Here is an 18,501-nt window from a genome sequence, read left to right on the forward strand (position 1 = left end):
CGCCGAGTATAATTTTAACTAGTATGTTGATCTGTGGAACACTCTCCCAGCTGCATTTGTCTTCTGGCTCATGTGATTATAACTTATTTTTAAGGAAGGGTGTCTTTTCTTCTGGGCAACTTTCTAGGGACGTTTGCATCTTGTTACTTGTGCCATAGTCTGTTGCTGCGGAAATGTGTCCTTTATATTGTTTTGATTCCTTATGCCTCTTTTTTGGGGGGAGTGGAACAAGGAGCTTCCAAAATGGCAGTGGGAGCACTGCTTTTTAAAATGCATTGGAATCTCTGAAATATTTGAACTATAAGAAAAATACTGTGATTGAGTATTCAGTGTTTAGAGTAAAAAGTAATAACTGTGCCTTAAAATCAATATATGCAGAAATTTTTGTCTAGCATGTAATTGCATATGTGGCATAGCTTTATTTTCTTTGTAAAAGAACTGTGTGCATTTTGGAAACTCAGATATCTGACTGTATGTAGTACTTTCAAAAGATGAAAATGATGTGAAAACAAGAGTGGTTATGTTCCACCTGAAACTTCTCCTACATCTTTTATACTAATGTACAACACTGCATTTGTACTTCTTGCTTAGATACTGGTGATAATGTTACTTTCTCACAAATTTAAAGGGCCGTAGGTCTGTCCGATATGGAGATTTTCAGTACTGTGATCAAGCAAAATCAGTAATTGTGGTAAGTAGTATCTACTTATTTTCCTCATCTAGCTGAAAGATGGTTTTCGTACAGAGTTTTGTGGTATTTTTACTGTAGTGACTCTTCATATAATATAAAACATTGGAAACACTACGGTACACATGGGATAGGTAACAAAATGCAGTTTTAGACTATGTTCTTGTTTTCCTCCTGTAGTTCAGCTTGCACCCAAAATCATTTCCCAGTAAGTTACTAGGCAACTTTTGCTCTCAGAAAACAGATAGGAACTTAAAATGCAGTTTTATAGAGTAATAAGTAGCTCAAATCAGTGAAGTTAAACTACTTTTCCCCTATAATATCAAATTGTTTGTCCTTCTGTGATAGCCCCAACCATTGAAATTGTAACCGAGGGATTGAGCCCAAGTGTACAACTACATTTTCATTTCTGTTTTTATTGTGGAATGTGTGTATATTCGTGATACACAATATCAGATCCTTCCATGCAAGAACAAAGTTTAAGCTGTGGGGTTCTTAATTACATGCAACAACTTACATATGATGCTGCTGCTGCTGGGAAAAAGTAATGCTGCAACTAGACTTACTAGACTTAAACTATTTGTAAGATATTTTGAAAACATTAAGATCTCTTTTAAAGGTTGTTAAGCAATTTATTTAATTTGCTACCTGTGCAGTTAAAGGAAAAATTACTTCTGTGTGTAATGTCTAACTTAAGGTTAACACCACAGATGAGGAGATATTTTCTTGTTTCTAATTCTACTTGTTTTTCATTTTTGAAAACAGTTTGAGGATGATAAATTTCTTTTTTTGGTGGGCTGCTGTGTGAGTTGCATGTCATGTGGTGAGGAACGAATGTGAGCAGTTGTTTTAGGCTGTGTGTGAGGCTGCTTATCAGTAAAATGCAGTAGATCCATGTGTGTGTTGATAAGAGGGAGAAAGTGGGAAATGAATTGGCCTAAATATGTTGTTTTTGCATAATATTGTCATTCAAATACTAATAGGATAAACAAAGTTCAGATTTTTTTTTTTACTTCTCCATGTAGTTGTTAGTCATTGGAATATGTATTAATATTACAAGTTACTGAAATTAATCATAGGAATGCTGTGTTTCTGTACAATAATGTGTGCTAGTCCTCATTAAAAAAGCATTAACTCTTTTTTCTTTTTTTAAGAGAAATACCAGTCGTCAGACAAAGCCATTGAAAGTACAGGTTATGCACTCATCCATCGTTGCCCATCAGAGCTTTGGTCTGAAGCTCCTAACCTGGCTTGGCAGCGTTATTGGATATTCAGGTGGGCAAAGTTGAACTTTTTTGAGAACACAGAATATTTGCTTCAGGAATTCAACTTGCTTCTTAATGTTGCCTTCTTATTTCAGGCATGCAGCACGTAAGGTAAAGCAATTCATGTCTTGTCAGGCTTTATCCTTTTTTTTAACTTACACTGAAGAGCTGTTCTAACTTCCATATGTAAGTGCTACCAGTTTTGGTTAGTCTTCTCATGTACTGTTTTCTGTTTAGTTGATATTGAACAGAAGCTGGGAATCATTGTCAAGTGCTACATGCCAACTAGCTATTTTTCAGTCCCGAGTTCTTTTCAGATGAATGCAGTAAGCTGAAAATAACCTCTCTACTTAGACAATACAAAATTAATCAGAAGTCATTTGATGGTGATGAAAGCGGTTGCCTCAGGTTTATTGCTGTGTAAGTAGAACAGAGAAACTGCTGGGGGCTGCTTTAGGACAAGTATAGAAGCCAATGAAGTATTAATCAGATATTTAGAGGTTTCTTCAAAGAAACAGTATGCACAGTTTAAGAAAAGGAAAAAAAAAAGATGCATGTTAGCACTTTTTTGGGAAGACTGTTTTGTTTTCTGGTGTGTTTTTTCCTTTGTCTCGATGAATTGAAGTTGTGAGGTTGCAGATAATGAGGGGAGATTCTCATGTAAATCACGTGTAAATTCTTCTGTGTAAATGCAAGATTTGTTCACACATTATATATTAAACTGATACTTGGGGAAAAAAAAGGCAATTTCAAGCATGGAGTCTCTCTGTGATGCTATTTTTGATGGATAAGTAGTTTGTTTGTATAAGCGTATTTTTAAGATACATAAATCAAACTTTTGAAAAATTATTGTAGAAGTTTGTTCAAGTACTTGCTAGTTTTGATGGCAAACAATATTTGCTGGCGAATAATGGATAGAAGTAGAAAGGAGAGACTAAGGGGTATTTCATTTGACATATTTTTCTCCTTCTGATTTGACCTGTAGACAAGCATTGTATTTCTCATTTTCTTTGAGCCCAGTTCTCTGCCATGTTATTTGTGCTGGGTACCAAGGTTATTCATTTTAGTACTGTTCATTTTTTGCAACAGCAAAGATGTGACGTGAATGCATTAATGAAAGTAAGATACCAAAATGCACGTAAAAGCATAGAATTTATAGTCTGAGTATGTATGAAAGTAACTTTGCAGAATTTCAGAATCATTGAATCCATTGTATTTTATTTTTGCCCTTCTGAATCATAATGTTATTCAGTGAGCAGTATGTATATATTTTGTCTGTGATGTGTGTGTTTGACTTCTCAAATTGCCTTTGGACCTTGGCATGCAGTCATATAATATAGGTCAAACTGAACTCTCTGGTGCACACAGACATAGTCTTGCTATAGGTGTTCACAAACTGTATAGAACTGCACGATGTAGTGCATGGTATGGTATGCATGGCACTGAGCCACTGCCAACTCTACCTAAGAAGCTAAGATGTCTCAGCAGAGTGCAAAGACAGTGGCTTACTACTTGGAAGCCATATTATTTCTGTTAGAGAGCAAGTTTCTGGCAGTCAATAGCTGGATTGAGCATCTGAGTGTCTGTGTTGTGGTATGTTGAAGATTCATTATAACTTGTTCATATGACAGCAATTATTATTACTTTCCATTTGAAACAAACAAAACAACAGAGAAGCTTTACTATAATAATGGGTACTAAGTATACAGAAAAAAACTGACAAATATCATGTGAACTTTTATTTTTGGTAGGACTCTAAATGAGAAAAGTATGACTTTAAAATTAGCCTGATGTATAAGAACTTATATTCATAATCCAGTAGCATTTCTAAGGAACACGTTTTTATTTGCTAACTTTGAAACAAATCATTCCATTTGGTAGTTTTCATAAAGGTCATTGATGTTCCATAAGGCTGGTATAAGACATCAGGGTATCGAATATTTGTGTTTCTATCAGCAAAATAGGAAATGTTAACTGGTTGTCAAGGAAATAGGGCCAGGTGTCTTCTGTTGTGTCTCATGAAAACTCTGGCATGTCAAAATAATGGATAAGTTTTGTGTTGAAGCCATTACTAACTCCCATCATTTCTTTTCATTAAGATGGCCTTCGTCGAGTATTGTGTCAGGTTGGTTTACAGGAGGGACCGGATGGGGAAAATTCTTCTCTTGTGGATAAGCTGATGCTGTATGATTCTAAACTGTGGAAGGGTGAGATTTTTTTTTCCAAGCTTTTGGGGAATGCTGAGGAATGCTATGCATGATGTTCTTTCCTTACCGTGTGTGCGATCATTTTTACTGTGGTATGTTATTGAAGTGATTTCATAACTTGTTAGGATAACTTTTTTCATGTAAACAAGATGTAATGTTCAACTTCTACATTTCTATTTCAAGATTAATATTTCTCTGCTTATCCCTCTTCTCCATAGTTACTCTGTATTAAGCAGATAATTGAATGCCTTTTGACTTAAATGACCTATGGAAAGAAATAACAGAAACATGCTTATGTTTCTAAGCTACATACAGTCCATTCTCTATTGGCATTGATAGTATTTTCTGGGATCCTACCCAGACAGGAATAATAAATAATGCCACTTGAAGCATTTCATTTTCTTTGCTCTTCTTAATTCTTTGCTACCACCTGAGAGACTTGGTCAAAGCAACTTCTGCTCTGAAGTGCAGATATGCTTCATTCTGTAAGAGTTTGTATTTCTAAATGTTTCTGTAGTGTGTTGTTAGAAAATAGTGACATATATCATTTGTTTTCCTTGACAGGAGCTAGAAATGTGTATCACCAGTTATTCATGAGCAGTCTACTTATGGACTTGAAATACAAGAAGCTTTTCGCTATCCGTTTTGCAAGAGTAAGTATCTTTCTTAAAAGAGCTATTAAATGCCTAAACATTCTAGTGAAGAGAGTTTAGTTAGCATGTAGAACTTCAAATGAGCTGTTGCCAGAATTACTTTTTTAAATGTGGAAAGTTGGAATGAAATGCCAACATTTTATTTCTGTCTTCAAAATACTAGTTGAAATGGCATCTCATCTGGTGAGAAGGTAAACTTTCCAAGTTCCCCAGAACTGAAGTAGCTCACGTTTTGTCTTCACCATCAGCTATGCGGGCTCTTCTTCTTGAGAGCTAATTGCATCTCATTGCTGAGGCATAAGGTCTTACAGCACTCCAAAAAACTGGTTGTCAAGGGCTGAAATTCAGTTATGCTGATTGCTATTTCTGCAGTAAGTAGTACTTGAAATGCTTTAAATCACTGATACAAAATTCAGCTCACTCTGCTGAAGACAAGTTTGTGCGTGTATGTAAGAACTAAAATATTAGCTTTTATTGTGAAAATGAGTGAGAAGTTCTCACTTGTGAGCTGATAAATTGTTTTTCTACAAAGTATTGATATCATAATCTGTAAGAACTACTCTTCCCTTTATCGTGGAATTAAAATTTCCCAGAGCAGACATTTAAATTAAAAAATCAGGTCTGTGGATTAGAGGTGAATTTCCCCTTGTTGTTTAGAATTACCGGCAGTTGCAGAGAGATTATATGGAGGATGATCACGAACGAGCAGTGTCGGTGGCTGCTCTGTCTGTCCAACTCTTCACTGTACCTACTCTGGTGAGTAGTGCCTGTCTTTCTTTTCAAAACTGATAGTTGGCACTCCTTGCCTCTTTTTGCCTCCTTCTTAATAGAACTATGAGCGATTGCAGAGTGATTTTATGAAAGATGACCACGACAGAGAGTTCTCAATTGCTGACCTCTCGATACAGATATTCACAGTGCCTTCTCTTGTAAGTACTAAAAGACCAAAAAAGGAAATCTTTATTTGTTGAAAGCCACTTGAGGTTCTCGAATCCAGACCACAGATTCCTTTTAACATTACTGTCGAAATGTGGGGCACTGCTACTGCACGTGAGTCAGTCTGTTTACGTACATTACTATGGGTTTAGAAGTTAAAGAAATTTAGCACTGCAAAAATTGGATTGGACTTTCCAAAGTGGGCTGGGTATTTTTTCATTTTACCTTTTAATTTTAGGATTGTGTTTTGTGTATTCCATGCTTGTTCAGAGACACGCAACATTTACATTTCTCATTATAAACAACAAATTGTTATGTTTGTAGAAATCTGCATTGTGATTTGCTTATTATAGTTTCAGAGTGTACCTATTGGGTGCAATTTTATACATGATCCACTTTGTTTATCTTAATTTTCTAGTCAAATGAAGTGCAGGCAATAATTGTCTCATAATATTCCCCACTTCCTTTGATGCTTTTTGACTCAGTCAGTGCCTTCTTTCAAGTTTCCAATTAATTTTTGTTACAGCGCTTCAAGTTATGTTTCATCCTGTTCACTAACAATACCGCCCCTCATTCTTGAGCTTATGCTTGTTTTTTGCTCCAGTCACCAATGACGTCTCTCCTTGGTTGCAATACAAACTAATGTTTGGAGCTGTACTGAAAATATAAGTTTGATTTTCATAGCCACTTTTTTTATTTATTTCAGTGGTGAATACTTCTGAATCCTCCCAAATTTAATTGAGCTCTAAAATTCAATAGTACAATGGCATTTTATGATATTGAGCCAGAAGTTGTTTTTTTAGTTTCATACAGGTTCATCGTATTATTAATGGGAATCTGTAACCTCAGGATTTTGTTTTCATGGGCTGGGACATTGTTTTGTAACTCTTAATGTTGATGCTGGCAGGAAGAATATTGCCACTATTCAGTCATACATTTATCCAACTAGTATTATTCATTTTTTTTTATCTGACAGATGAAGTGATAAAATATGTTTGCATAAATATCTTATAAGGGTTTCAAATGCTCCCTTAGAGGAGGAGAATTGCAGTTTCACTTTTTATTTGTTTTTTTTTATTTCTAAAGCCTGCAAAACAAGGGTAGAGCAAATTGTTATGGGCTAATTTAATAGAAAAGAAAATAGGGTGATGGTCTGAAAGTAAAATAGGAGGGAAAAATTCTTTTTTCTAGGTTTTGGCCCATTTTGTGTTCGTTCTTAGTTGAGTAAATAAGTTGAATAATGCTACTGGGGGTGGTTTTCACATTTTCAAACGTGCGTTTGTAATTTGAGTTTGAGCTCTCAAGTAACTGAGGTTGCTTGGTTTGAAGGATGCTGGGTTGTGTTGACAGTAATTTATTTTTCATGTTAACCATTAGATTTTCCCCCTCAATAGCATTTTAAAATATGTATTTGGAGCCTCATTAGCAACCATAGAACACAGAAACTCTAGCCAACAATTGCATTGTCATTGTGGTAGATCAGAAGAGCCAGTGTTCTTGAATATACTAGCCACTCAGATAAACATCATGGGTCCTGGAAACTGCAAGACTAATACAGTTTACCTTAGAGAGCCAGCAGGACGAGGGAGTTCTGGAAGAGTTTGGAAGTAGCAGATGACAGTTAGGCTGGGTGTGCCATATTGCCATCTGGCAATGCTGGTCTTTGTGATGGGTGTTGATTTGTTTCCTGCAATGCACAGAAATATGCAGTGGCCATTGATGGGAATTAAAGGTCATCTCACATAATTTCTACATGGACATTGCTCTTTATAGCTCCTTAGATGTTCAGAAAACTCATCAGTTGCCACAGTGCTCAGCCTTTTGTAAACAGAAAAACAAAACTGTCACTACCCCAAAGGGCTTGTTCTTAAATTACATAGGAGATGACAGGTACTTAAAGGGAGGTACAAGTTAATTATAAGAAAGATAATATGTTTTGTCATAATTGCATGCATAAGTTAGCAGGAGTCTAATCGTAGTCAAATTTCTGTACAGGAGGAGACTGAAAAGAGATCTGAATTATGACAATTTCTGATTAGAACACATTTTTCTTCTGTGAATATTTGAATGATTGACTTTTAGTATATTCCTCTGTTTTAATTATCAATGTAACTGTTTTGAATAAAACGTTTTTTTTTTAACTTGGTGGTACAATGTGAAACTCTTATATAGTTGTCTGTTAGTCACAGCAAATTTCTGTATACTTTTGATATAGGCTCGAATGCTAATAACAGAGGAAAATCTTATGACCACTATCATCAGAACTTTTATGGACCATTTAAGACACCGTGACATCCAAGGCAGGTTTCAGTTCGAACGTTACACTGCTCTGCAGGCTTTCAAATTCAGGCGTGTTCAGAGCCTTATTCTGGATCTCAAGTAAGTACAGTAGCTATGTGCTGATATGATCAATTGAAAGAGAAAACAGAAAGGATGAAAATTAACACTTGTATCTGTTTCTAATGTACTCAGGTATGTGTTGATAAGTAAGCCAACTGAGTGGTCAGAAGACTTGAGACACAAGTTTCTAGAGGGTTTTGATGCCTTCTTAGAGTTGCTCAAATGTATGCAGGTATGTAAATCTGTTAGAAAATTTGCACTATGTTAAGATTATAGCAAGAAGTTCACATCAGTATTGCATGAATCAGAATTACTCGCGTTTTTTCAGTACTTCACTAGCACACCCATCCCAACGTTTTAGCTTTTATTAGCCTGTTGATAGCAGTCTCTTCTATGTACTTTCTCCTATATCATGCTGTTGATTTTCTTATTTCTTATCCCAAGATCTGATTAGGTATTATGGGTGCCCAGTCTTTACTTAGCATTTACCTGCATTTGTTAGTGCATCCCTAGAAAATACATTTAAAAAGCAAAATAAATGTTTAAGATGATTAATGTATGTATGTAAACATCCTTTGAAAAGAAACTTTAAGGTGTTAATAACAGAGTTAATACCTGACAAATGCCCTGACCCAGTGTTCTTATCTTCTGCACTTCCTGTTCCATTTTCTTGTTGTCTTGATGCCCCCAAGTATTTCTTGTTATAGCAGCAATATGTTTGTAAGAATAGGTAACCACTGTACCTTAATTAGGCTAACGTGAAGCTATTTAAGTGGTAATGTTGAAACGTGCAGTGCTTCTCTTTAAGGGTATGGACCCAATAACCCGCCAAGTAGGACAGCACATCGAAATGGAGCCAGAATGGGAAGCAGCATTTACACTGCAAATGAAGTTAACACTTGTTATTTCAATGATGCAGGACTGGTGTGCTTTAGATGTAAGTTCCTTCTGAAGTATTTTCTCTGTGTGAATATGTAGTAATGGAAGTGGTGGTCATGAGAAGGTAAAGGAAGCATCAATGTGTGTAAGAAGTTGAACAAAACACGTAATGGCACCATAAGTCAAAATCTGCTGTGTGCAATTGTGCTTTCTCCTCATAAAAAAATTGTGATCATCACAACGCTGTTAGGTTATAGTTAACAATGCCAAACAACAGGGTGTAGAGAAACTTGCGCTGCATCTGCTTAATGCTTCAGGATTGTAAATCAGGTTTCTACTGCATGTAAGTTTCAAGTTCTAGCATTTTAGAACTTCAGCATGATGAAATGTTGTTGTGGAACAAGTGATCCTGGAATGTCTAAATATTCAATCTGACCTTAATCTGTCACTGTCTGTTAATGTACAAGTTGACTAACCTAGCACGATTATGAAAACCTTCAGAAAGTTCCCATAATTACAAAAACAAAAGCTTTGCAACTGTTTTTTGCTTGGTAGTTGTTTTTTCTTCTGGTCAGACATATCTATGTGTTTCATGGTCTATGTACATCTCAGTAATTCAGATCAGTACTGAGTTCCTTATCTTAGTTTTGTAGGTCTGTTAATACAGTTAAAACCCAAAGCCTGTTAACACCTGTCAGATTTCTTGTTGCTTGCTGTGCTATTTGTCAGAGCTCTGCTTTTTTTCATAATTTTTGTGAACTGTGCTCTTTCTTTTAGGAAAAAGTGTTAATTGAAGCTTACAAGAAATGCCTGGCTGTGCTGATGCAGTGTCATAGTGGCTTTACTGATGGAGAACAGCCTATTGTTCTCAGTATGTGTGGACATTCAGTTGAGACCATCAGATACTGCGTTTCCCAGGAAAAAGTCAGCATTCATCTCCCAGTTTCACGTTTACTTGCAGGTATAAACTTGCTTAAAAAGATTTCAGGAAATGCAAAATATAAATGCATGAATGTAATTTGCTTTTGTGTGGATACAATGAACCACACAACAGCTGTTGAGGGCCTAAGTTTGGGTGTAATTTAGCCACTTTCTAGCAGTTTGATAGCCTGAAGGCAAAATGTACCCAGGCATTGGAGAGGTTTGTGTTAGTCCTGGGGGGAGGTTGTCTCCTGTCTATGTGTTTGTCACTGGTGGGTGTAGGAAGTTACAGCTGCTTTTGTAGTTTGCGTGGTGCAAAAGAAATGCAACAGAACTGCTGTTGTCTGATTATTTTTAAGTATATTTAACTGTCAGATTGAATAGACAAACCAACAGTCTGTTAGAGAATAGATTTATCAGGGACATGTCACCAGAAAATTAAGCGGTGTGTTTTTTCAACTTGCACTGGGCCTAACCTGCTGAACAGTTGTGTTGTGGGGGGTAATGTTGTTTTAATCTGAACATATAGTCTTATGATAATAAAATTAATTTATGGATAATTGAGTGATGTTTTTAAGTAAAATATTACACAGACCAGAGTCTAATAACTTTTGATTTTTCAATCTATAAGCAAACTCCCTTGTTTTAAAGCGAAGCAAATGAGAAAATCCTTATGTATTTTGCAGGAGCCTCATTATAGCTCCTGAAGTATTTTATAAACTTCTCATGACCGACAGAATGGATGATATATCTGTCACGGATAACTTGCTGTGGATGCCCAATGATATTTGGCTGTCACTGAGGGGATATGACATGGACAAAAGAAAGGCAAAACTCAGTTGCTTTACAAGTTTTATACAGATGCAACTTTCCATAAAGTGTAGGGTGTTTTTTTTTTGTGGTTTTTTTTTTAATATTTCTCTTTAGGAAATAGCTGTGTAGCTCCAGAATAATAATGTTACAGATTTGTAATTATGTTCAGAAAATTAGGTGATGCTTTTTGGCCTTTTGGAATTGTATTAGCTATTGTATGTAATATATATGCATTTGTTTTATTTATTCATGTAGGCTTGCATGTTTTGCTGAGTAAAACTGAAGTGGCATATAAGTTTCCAGAGCTGCTACCCCTGGTATGTAATTAAATGTAGCATACTCATTAAATGTAATTAGTGCTAAAGATGAAATTGCCTAAATAAGTGTAGGATATTATTAAATAAAAGCAAGGGCTGTTTGGCCATGCAGACTGTTTACAAAGACTATCCTTGATAGATAAAATTACCTCTTAAGAGATTAATATTTGGATAATCATAACTGGAGCATGAGCAATCAGCATTGCTCTCTTGAATTATTTAAGACCCTGATGGAAGGTTTGTATTTTGTTCTTCATTCATTACTTTCTTTTTGTGATAGAAATTATTTATAGAAACCACTGGCAGGACCTGATTTCCTTCTCCCTGCCGTGGATTCTAATTTCGTTCTTCAGTTGTTTTCCTTCCTGCATGTTCTCACTGATTCCTTTATTTAAATGGAAGTTTAAAAAGAACAAAATAAATTTTAAAAGGAGAAACTGTAATTAGCAAAGGAGACCTCTTGTGTTTAAACAGAAGATACAGTTAATGTTACTGAATTGACCAGCTGATGTTTTAAAATACAAAACTTACTGTTTTTAAGGATAAATGAAAACCCTTGTGGGGCAAAGTCTGTGTGAGGCTGGTTAACGTTGATTGGATAGATCATAAAAGGCACATCAAGCCTTTGTAATATGTTCATTGAATTTACTTCTCTTTTGTATTCCTCAAACATCTACTTTTTTACAAATACCATCCTTCTTTCAGTTCCATTTCCTCCTATTTTAATATATCAAAATACTGTGTTTTATTTTAACTCAGAGTGAACTTAGCCCACCTACGTTAATAGAACATCCTCTACGATGCTTAGTTCTATGTGCTCAAGTGCATGCAGGGATGTGGAGGAGAAATGGCTTCTCTCTTGTTAATCAGGTAAGTACGTCGTAGCTGGGTAATTACTGTATTCAGATGACTCCCCCAGGATTGATTTCAGACCTCCAAATCTCTTATTTGTGTGTCCATTCTAAATTTCACTTGCATTAACTTTCATAAGGTTTGTGTGAGGTAGGCACTTAAATCAGTTCATGTATTACTTGAAAATTTGATATCTTAGTCAGAAATTGCTTTTTTGTTGTTGTTTTAAGTCTGCTGTGGTGCTCAGTGAACTTAGTGCTTCATGTGTAAAGAAGCTACAAAGTATAACACAGCTAATGCCCCTTTCCCTTTTCCCTGTATGCTGCCCAGTAATAGCAGCAATTAGACCTGTGCGTGTTTGATAATGCATTCATTACTTTTACATAAAAGTGCCTTGAATATTAAAATATACCTCATTCAGATTATTACCCTTTCTGAGGCAACTGAAATCCTAAGGGCACATAGAAGCATTAGAATCAACTCTGTGTCTTTTGTGTCTTTTGTCCCATAAACCCCCCTCTTCAGTAGATAATTGCAGAGTATGCATTCTGGGAGGTTGAATTAAGCTACTCTTTTTGCTGATGCTTCTTGCATCTTAGTCTTAAAAACAAACAAACAAAGAAAAAACCAACAAAAACCCAAAGCTTATTTTTGTAAGGCAATGCCTTTGTCATTATTTAATGCAAAAGCAGCTCTGGTTGCATACAATTTTAACATCACTCAAGTTACCAGATCTGAAATTTCAGCTTTTGATAGAGGAACAAAGCTGTGTTAAATTGCACTGGCTGCCAACATCATAAGGTGACCTGAGTTTAGTTTAGGTACTGTGGTTCCCCCAGTCTGGAATTCTTGTCTTATCTGACTATGGCTCACATTCAGCCAACTGCTTTTGGATATTTTCTGATCTGAATGGGCACCTGTGTGTGGATCAATAGTTTGAGAAAATAGAGGAAGGCACACCTAACTAACTGCTCCGTGTAATTCTCTAGAATAAAAATAAATGTATGTAAAATGTGATGTTTATTAGTAATTTTGGTTGGTTTTTTTCTTCCAGATTTATTACTATCATAATGTGAAATGCAGGAGAGAGATGTTTGACAAGGACATAGTAATGCTTCAGGTAAACCCTGTGTGCTGGTTTGCATTTTATCGAGCACCTTCAGGATTCAAGTGCATTTGTTTGATCTACCCCTGATTCTTAATTATCTTCAGCATCTGCTTATTTGGGTTGATATCCTGAGGTTACATTGAAATGATTCTGTGTAAAAATGGTCTCGTTAGCATTAGTGAACTAAGAACAAATAATTGGCTAATTTAGATACATTCTTTAATAAGCAAATAATGTCTTGGAATATAGTATTCAGAAATGGAAGTAGGTGTGTGGCTACATTAAGACATTTGTACTCTTTCACAGTAAGTTTGGAAAATCTCTTTAAATTCTTCTAGCTCTTGTTTTGAGAATGGGAGTTCAAAATCTTTTTGTTTTATAAAACTACGTGCTATATAATGAGTGATAATGGATGGTACTTATTATGCCTTCTAAAACTTGGATCAATGGGAACAGAGTAGTAGAGACAAAAACAAATGAAAGTCTTTCTCTGTTTTTTATTTAGATTAGAGATGGAAGGAATAATCCTGAATATTTTGCACTTAAATGCTATCAAAAATTATTAATAAATCATAGCACCCTACATACTCAAACCTGTGCTGTTGCACTGTTGGAGTCCTAAAAGAGTAAGTCTAATTAAATCTCCATGCCAAGGATAGAGAGAGATGAATTTATTAAATAATATACTGTTGACTTTGTATATGAATATAAAAACATTCTGTAATAATACTGAATCTGTCTTCTGTTGTAATCATTTTCTACTTTAATAGACAGGTGTGTCTATGATGGATCCAAACCACTTCCTGATGATAATGCTGAGTCGCTTTGAACTTTATCAGATATTTAGTACTCCAGACTATGGCAAAAGATTTAGCACAGAAAATACTAACAAGGTATCTTATGTACAGACTTTATGGGAAAATCTGTGACTTTCTTTTCAAGAATATATTGAATGTCGTTGTGCTACATCTATGCAGTTTCTTGATTAAAAAATAATTATTTTGCTTTAGTTTGGCCAGTTTAAAACATGTATAATGTTTATGCATGTCAAAATGATAAATGTCAGAAGCTGCTGCAGGATTTTCATGTTGCTGAGGAAGTTTAAAGCAATTGTGACTGCTTTACAGCAGAAATAATGGGGAATACTAAGGGTGAAAAAAGGCAATGTTTTGAAGCATGGAAAAATCTTTTCAGCATATGACTTTTTTTAAGCCTTTAACTGAAACATGTAAATTCTTTTTCTTTAATTCAGGATGTTGTTCAACAAAATAATACTCTTATAGAGGAGATGCTGTACCTCATCATAATGATTGTTGGTAAGCTCAGAATACACTTAATCCATTTTTTTTTTTTTTTTTAAGATTCTGTATAATGATCTGGAATGAACATTCGTTGTTGTTATGTCAAATTCAGTTCTACTTTGAATGCTTCGTAGTTCTTGAAACTAGTTTAGCATTGTGTATTTTTCATTAACATAATGATTTTCTGAGTGGGCTAACACAAGATTTCACAGCAGAAACTTATTTTCCAGTCTTTTCCTTTAAATGGCAAGAAAAGAACAAATAATGTTTAAAAATTCTCTGAAATAAAATACTGTTTTTTTAATGTTTCTAGGGGAAAGGTTCAGTCCTGGAATAGGGCAGGTAAATGCAACAGATGAAATCAAACGAGAGATCATCCATCAGCTGAGCATCAGGCCGATGGCTCACAGCGAATTAGTAAAGGCATTACCTGAAGATGTGAGTAACTTGGAAAACAAAACAAAGCCTTCAGTTTTACAAAGTTAATTGGTGAAAATGAACTTTCTTACATGAGTTAATGCTGCTTAATGGTAGCAGCATGATTATGCAGAGTAAAGTTAACATGAGGACAGATTAACAGTTGTCATAGAGAAGGCAAGAAAACAATGTACAGGAAGAAACAGTGTATAAAATAGGCAGGAGCCCGAGAGCTTCTTCAGCTCTTTAATATACTTTCTTATCAGGCCATCTGGACAGCAGTCTGCTTGTAAATCCTAAATAGATGTATGCAGGTGGGTTGTTAGAGCTACCCAGAAATATAAACTCATATTTGAAAGCCTAAGTAACTGAAAATATATGAAACCAGACACATTATAATGACTTGTGAAACATAAATGCTTTATTTGCCTGGATAGAAGGTTTTACTGGATTTCCAGTATAAGTACTTTTGTAAGGATGGCAAAGTATGATTTTTTTATTTTTATTTTTTTTCGCAGATTGTTAAAGTGACCTTTAAATGTGATTTCAGAGGGAAGTCAACATTAAAACATTATTCTTATACTGCATTATTCTACTAATTCAAGCTAGAATCAACAATTATACTTTCAGCCTTAAATACATTTTCCCTCACCTGTTAACAGCTGTACAGGGGAAGGGAAAGGACTGTGAAAAAGAACTTACAGATTATTTGAGCTGATTTATTTAAATCTCTTTTTATGATGATCATTTTTTAGTGCCTTATCCTTTTATCCTCTTCATCATTTTTAAATGCCTAGATACTGGAAATAGTGACTGTATATTAAGTTATATTGAGTAACCTGGCTCGGTTTTCTTCTGTTATGTTCTAAGTTTATTTTGACAGGGGAAAAACAGTGAAGATGCAGTATTCTTAAGAGCTTTTTGCAGATGTGGTATTCCTGATTGTATGTTCTTGTTTTCTATTTTAGCATTTTTAGGAGTGTTGTGAAAGTTACTTCATTCTGCATCTGTTTTATTCGTTCATCTAGTGCTGTATGTTATTTGGATGTATTTAAATCCAGGAACTGTAGTAACACGCTGTTTTGCATTTTGACTCAATATAGGAGAACAGAGAGACGGGAATGGAAAGCGTAATTGAAGAAGTGGCTTGTTTCAAGTACGTTTCCCTTCTATTTTAATATTTTATCTTTGAAAATGAAATATTTAAATTGGTGAGAATGAGAGGACAGAGGAAAGGAGTAGTGGTGAGTAATGAAAGCAAGAAAGACAGTCCCCTGTGAAAGTTAACTCAAAAGGAATATTTATCTATGACGATATAGCAGTCCAGCATGAAAGTCATTAGAGAGATTTCCATATTCGCTGCTGAGAATTAGGCTTGAGTATCAGTGGAAACTGTGCCCAGCTGCTATTTGTCTCATAACAGTCTGTTTTCATAGGAACAAAGTTTGATTGCTATCAGAAGTAATCTTACTTTATTTACTATGAGTAGTAAGTAAATCTCTTCCCTGTCACCCACCTTGGGTTTTCCCAATGGGAAGTGCATCGTTCTTAGTGCTCATTTTAGAGTGCTCACTGAACGATGTTTTTAGCTCTTTTAGTTAACCATTCGTGCTCAAATGTTAATAACTGACAAACACACGTTTTTCTAATTTCTCGGTAGGAAACCTGGACTAACTGGCAGAGGACTGTATGAATTAAAACCAGAATGTACCAAGAACTTCAATCTGTATTTCTATCACTTCTCAAGGGCAGAGCAATCAAAGGTAATTCATTTCAAGCTTCTGTTTTTCATTTTTCTTTTGAATTTTCTTCTTTTTTCTTTTTTTTCCACAAAACTTTACTCTGTGAGGAAATACCAGCTGTTACTTCTTGAAGTTGAATCATTTGAGACTTTTGACAGAATTTGTCCCAGATTTTGCAGCGATTTTTTTTCCTCATTAGATGCTTTATCTTATAGAGAGCTGCTGGAAGCAGTGGAGCTTCAGGAGTTTTGTCTCTGGCTTCCCTTACATCTTGTTAGACTGAAAGTGCTTTAATAGTGTATTTTTACTTAATCGTTATGGGCATTACTGTTTTATAATTTGTCTTATGATTTTGATGCTACTAAAGAATCCAGGCTGGCTCAAGCTAAAAGTTTAATTCCCAAAATGCAAGCCTTATAAGAGGTTGACATGAAAAATATAACGTGTGCTAGAAAGACATGGAAGCTTGCTCCTTTTATTTAAGGTGAGGGTAAGGAGGAGAGAAACAGCAGCAGTATAACAAAGAAAATAGGAGCACTTTTTAGAGTTTTGTATTTCTGAAGGTTTTGAAAAATATTGGCATCGTTCTATTTCAGGCTGAAGAAGCACAAAGAAAGCTGAAGAGACAGAACAGAGAAGATACAGGTATTTTTCTTATGAGAGGGAAGAGGGAAGGAGGGAAAAGCACCTGTCAACCTGTGTATTGCCCTGAATAACGTGTTGGATTAACCAGATATTGGTGGGAATGTATGCTGTGCAGGGTTTAAGCTGTTTGAAAGTCAGGTATTTGATGTGGGTGTTGTAAATTTAATATGCTGAAATGTGTCACTCATCTCTCTTTTTCAGCACTTCCGCCACCAGTGTTGCCTCCTTTCTGCCCGCTTTTTGCAAGTCTGGTTAATATTCTGCAGTCTGATGTCATGCTGTGCATTATGGGAACAATACTACAGTGGGCAGTAGAACACAATGGCTATGCCTGGTCAGAGTCCATGCTGCAAAGGGTACGATCCCTTATTTAGTGTTGTGCGTATGGTAAAGAATGAGTATGTGATTCAGCCCTTTAAATGGATTCCTTTGTAGATTTAGATGGCTTACTGCATGTCTGGAGTACTGGCTTTGGTCCTACAAATATAGAAGTAACTTCAAATGTGTTCTTATTTATGGTGTGGTTTTTTTTTAGTTATATTGACTTCCTTGGCTTTTGATGCATTACCTGAACTATGTAAAGAGATTATGCATGCTTTAAAAGATAAAAAAGAACTAAACCTGGTAATTTTTACCTAGGTTTTGCATTTGATTGGAATGGCACTACAAGAAGAAAAACAGCACCTGGAGAATCTCAGTGAGGAGAACGTTGTAACATTTACCTTCACTCAGAAAATATCAAGTATGTCCTTCTCTTCATAAGTAGAGCAAATTTTAAGCAAACAAAAATGCCAGTCCATCGTATTTTCTTCTTCTGTAACAGTATTTATATTAATAAGGAGTATATTTGTTGATCCATCAAAAATTGTTTTCAATATTATTAATACATAAAAATTTTTAGATTATACAGGAAAAGCTGACCAGATTATATATATATACTTCAAATATGTGTCACACTGATAGTAGCTTTGATAGCAGTGAGGCTTAATCCTTTGTACAGAAAAATCCATAATTGGAATAATTCCCATGAAATCTGATTTTTAATATCAGTGTGGCATTTTTAACGAAGATTGTTGTAGATGATCAGACACTGTTGCTAAAGTCTTAATAAGTTGGAATTGTTTGATACTTCTTTGCATCTTCTGACCAGTGCCTGTAGTTCTATTAAGACATGAAACTGCTAGAGTTCTTCAATTGAAAATAGGTGGGAAATACAATGTTGCAAGTTTGACAAAGCAGCTTCCAGGTTAATAAACATTCGAGTTGTGTGTACAATACGTTTGGTTTTGAAAGTAAAGTTTGTGAATGAGAGTTCTAAGACAATTTCCTCTAACCTTTCAGGATTTAGATGATATTAATGAAAATGTTTAGGGGGTGAAAGTTATCTATTAGTTGAAGGAATTCTGTAGTTGTTGAA

The 18,501-nt window shown here is 35.2% G+C and overlaps 1 protein-coding gene across 5 annotated transcripts in view; it reads left to right on the plus strand.

The window, feature by feature from the left end:
• Positions 1 to 18,501, plus strand: part of UBR2 (ubiquitin protein ligase E3 component n-recognin 2) — a 46,555-nt gene that overhangs the window by 10,690 nt on the left and 17,364 nt on the right. For 3 of the 5 annotated variants that reach the window (XM_015857391.2, XM_015857389.2, XM_015857392.2), the window contains exons 7-26: positions 629 to 691; positions 1,843 to 1,963; positions 4,053 to 4,160; positions 4,725 to 4,813; positions 5,644 to 5,742; positions 7,965 to 8,128; positions 8,222 to 8,321; positions 8,898 to 9,026; positions 9,746 to 9,929; positions 10,958 to 11,019; positions 11,779 to 11,889; positions 12,926 to 12,991; positions 13,750 to 13,872; positions 14,232 to 14,295; positions 14,594 to 14,718; positions 15,801 to 15,853; positions 16,358 to 16,460; positions 17,036 to 17,084; positions 17,286 to 17,440; positions 17,724 to 17,826. In XM_015857391.2, the coding sequence (XP_015712877.1) occupies positions 629 to 691; positions 1,843 to 1,963; positions 4,053 to 4,160; positions 4,725 to 4,813; positions 5,644 to 5,742; positions 7,965 to 8,128; positions 8,222 to 8,321; positions 8,898 to 9,026; positions 9,746 to 9,929; positions 10,958 to 11,019; positions 11,779 to 11,889; positions 12,926 to 12,991; positions 13,750 to 13,872; positions 14,232 to 14,295; positions 14,594 to 14,718; positions 15,801 to 15,853; positions 16,358 to 16,460; positions 17,036 to 17,084; positions 17,286 to 17,440; positions 17,724 to 17,826 (2,071 nt within the window). Of the gene's footprint in view, positions 1 to 628; positions 692 to 1,842; positions 1,964 to 4,052; positions 4,161 to 4,724; positions 4,814 to 5,470; positions 5,570 to 5,643; positions 5,743 to 7,964; positions 8,129 to 8,221; positions 8,322 to 8,897; positions 9,027 to 9,745; positions 9,930 to 10,957; positions 11,020 to 11,778; positions 11,890 to 12,925; positions 12,992 to 13,484; positions 13,606 to 13,749; positions 13,873 to 14,231; positions 14,296 to 14,593; positions 14,719 to 15,800; positions 15,854 to 16,357; positions 16,461 to 17,035; positions 17,085 to 17,285; positions 17,441 to 17,723; positions 17,827 to 18,501 lie in introns of those variants that run through there. The other 2 variants (XM_015857390.2, XM_015857393.2) reach the window with 2 other exon arrangements.

The sequence above is a fragment of the Coturnix japonica genome, chromosome 3, assembly GCF_001577835.2.
Source record: "Coturnix japonica isolate 7356 chromosome 3, Coturnix japonica 2.1, whole genome shotgun sequence".
Lineage (NCBI taxonomy): Eukaryota > Metazoa > Chordata > Aves > Galliformes > Phasianidae > Coturnix > Coturnix japonica.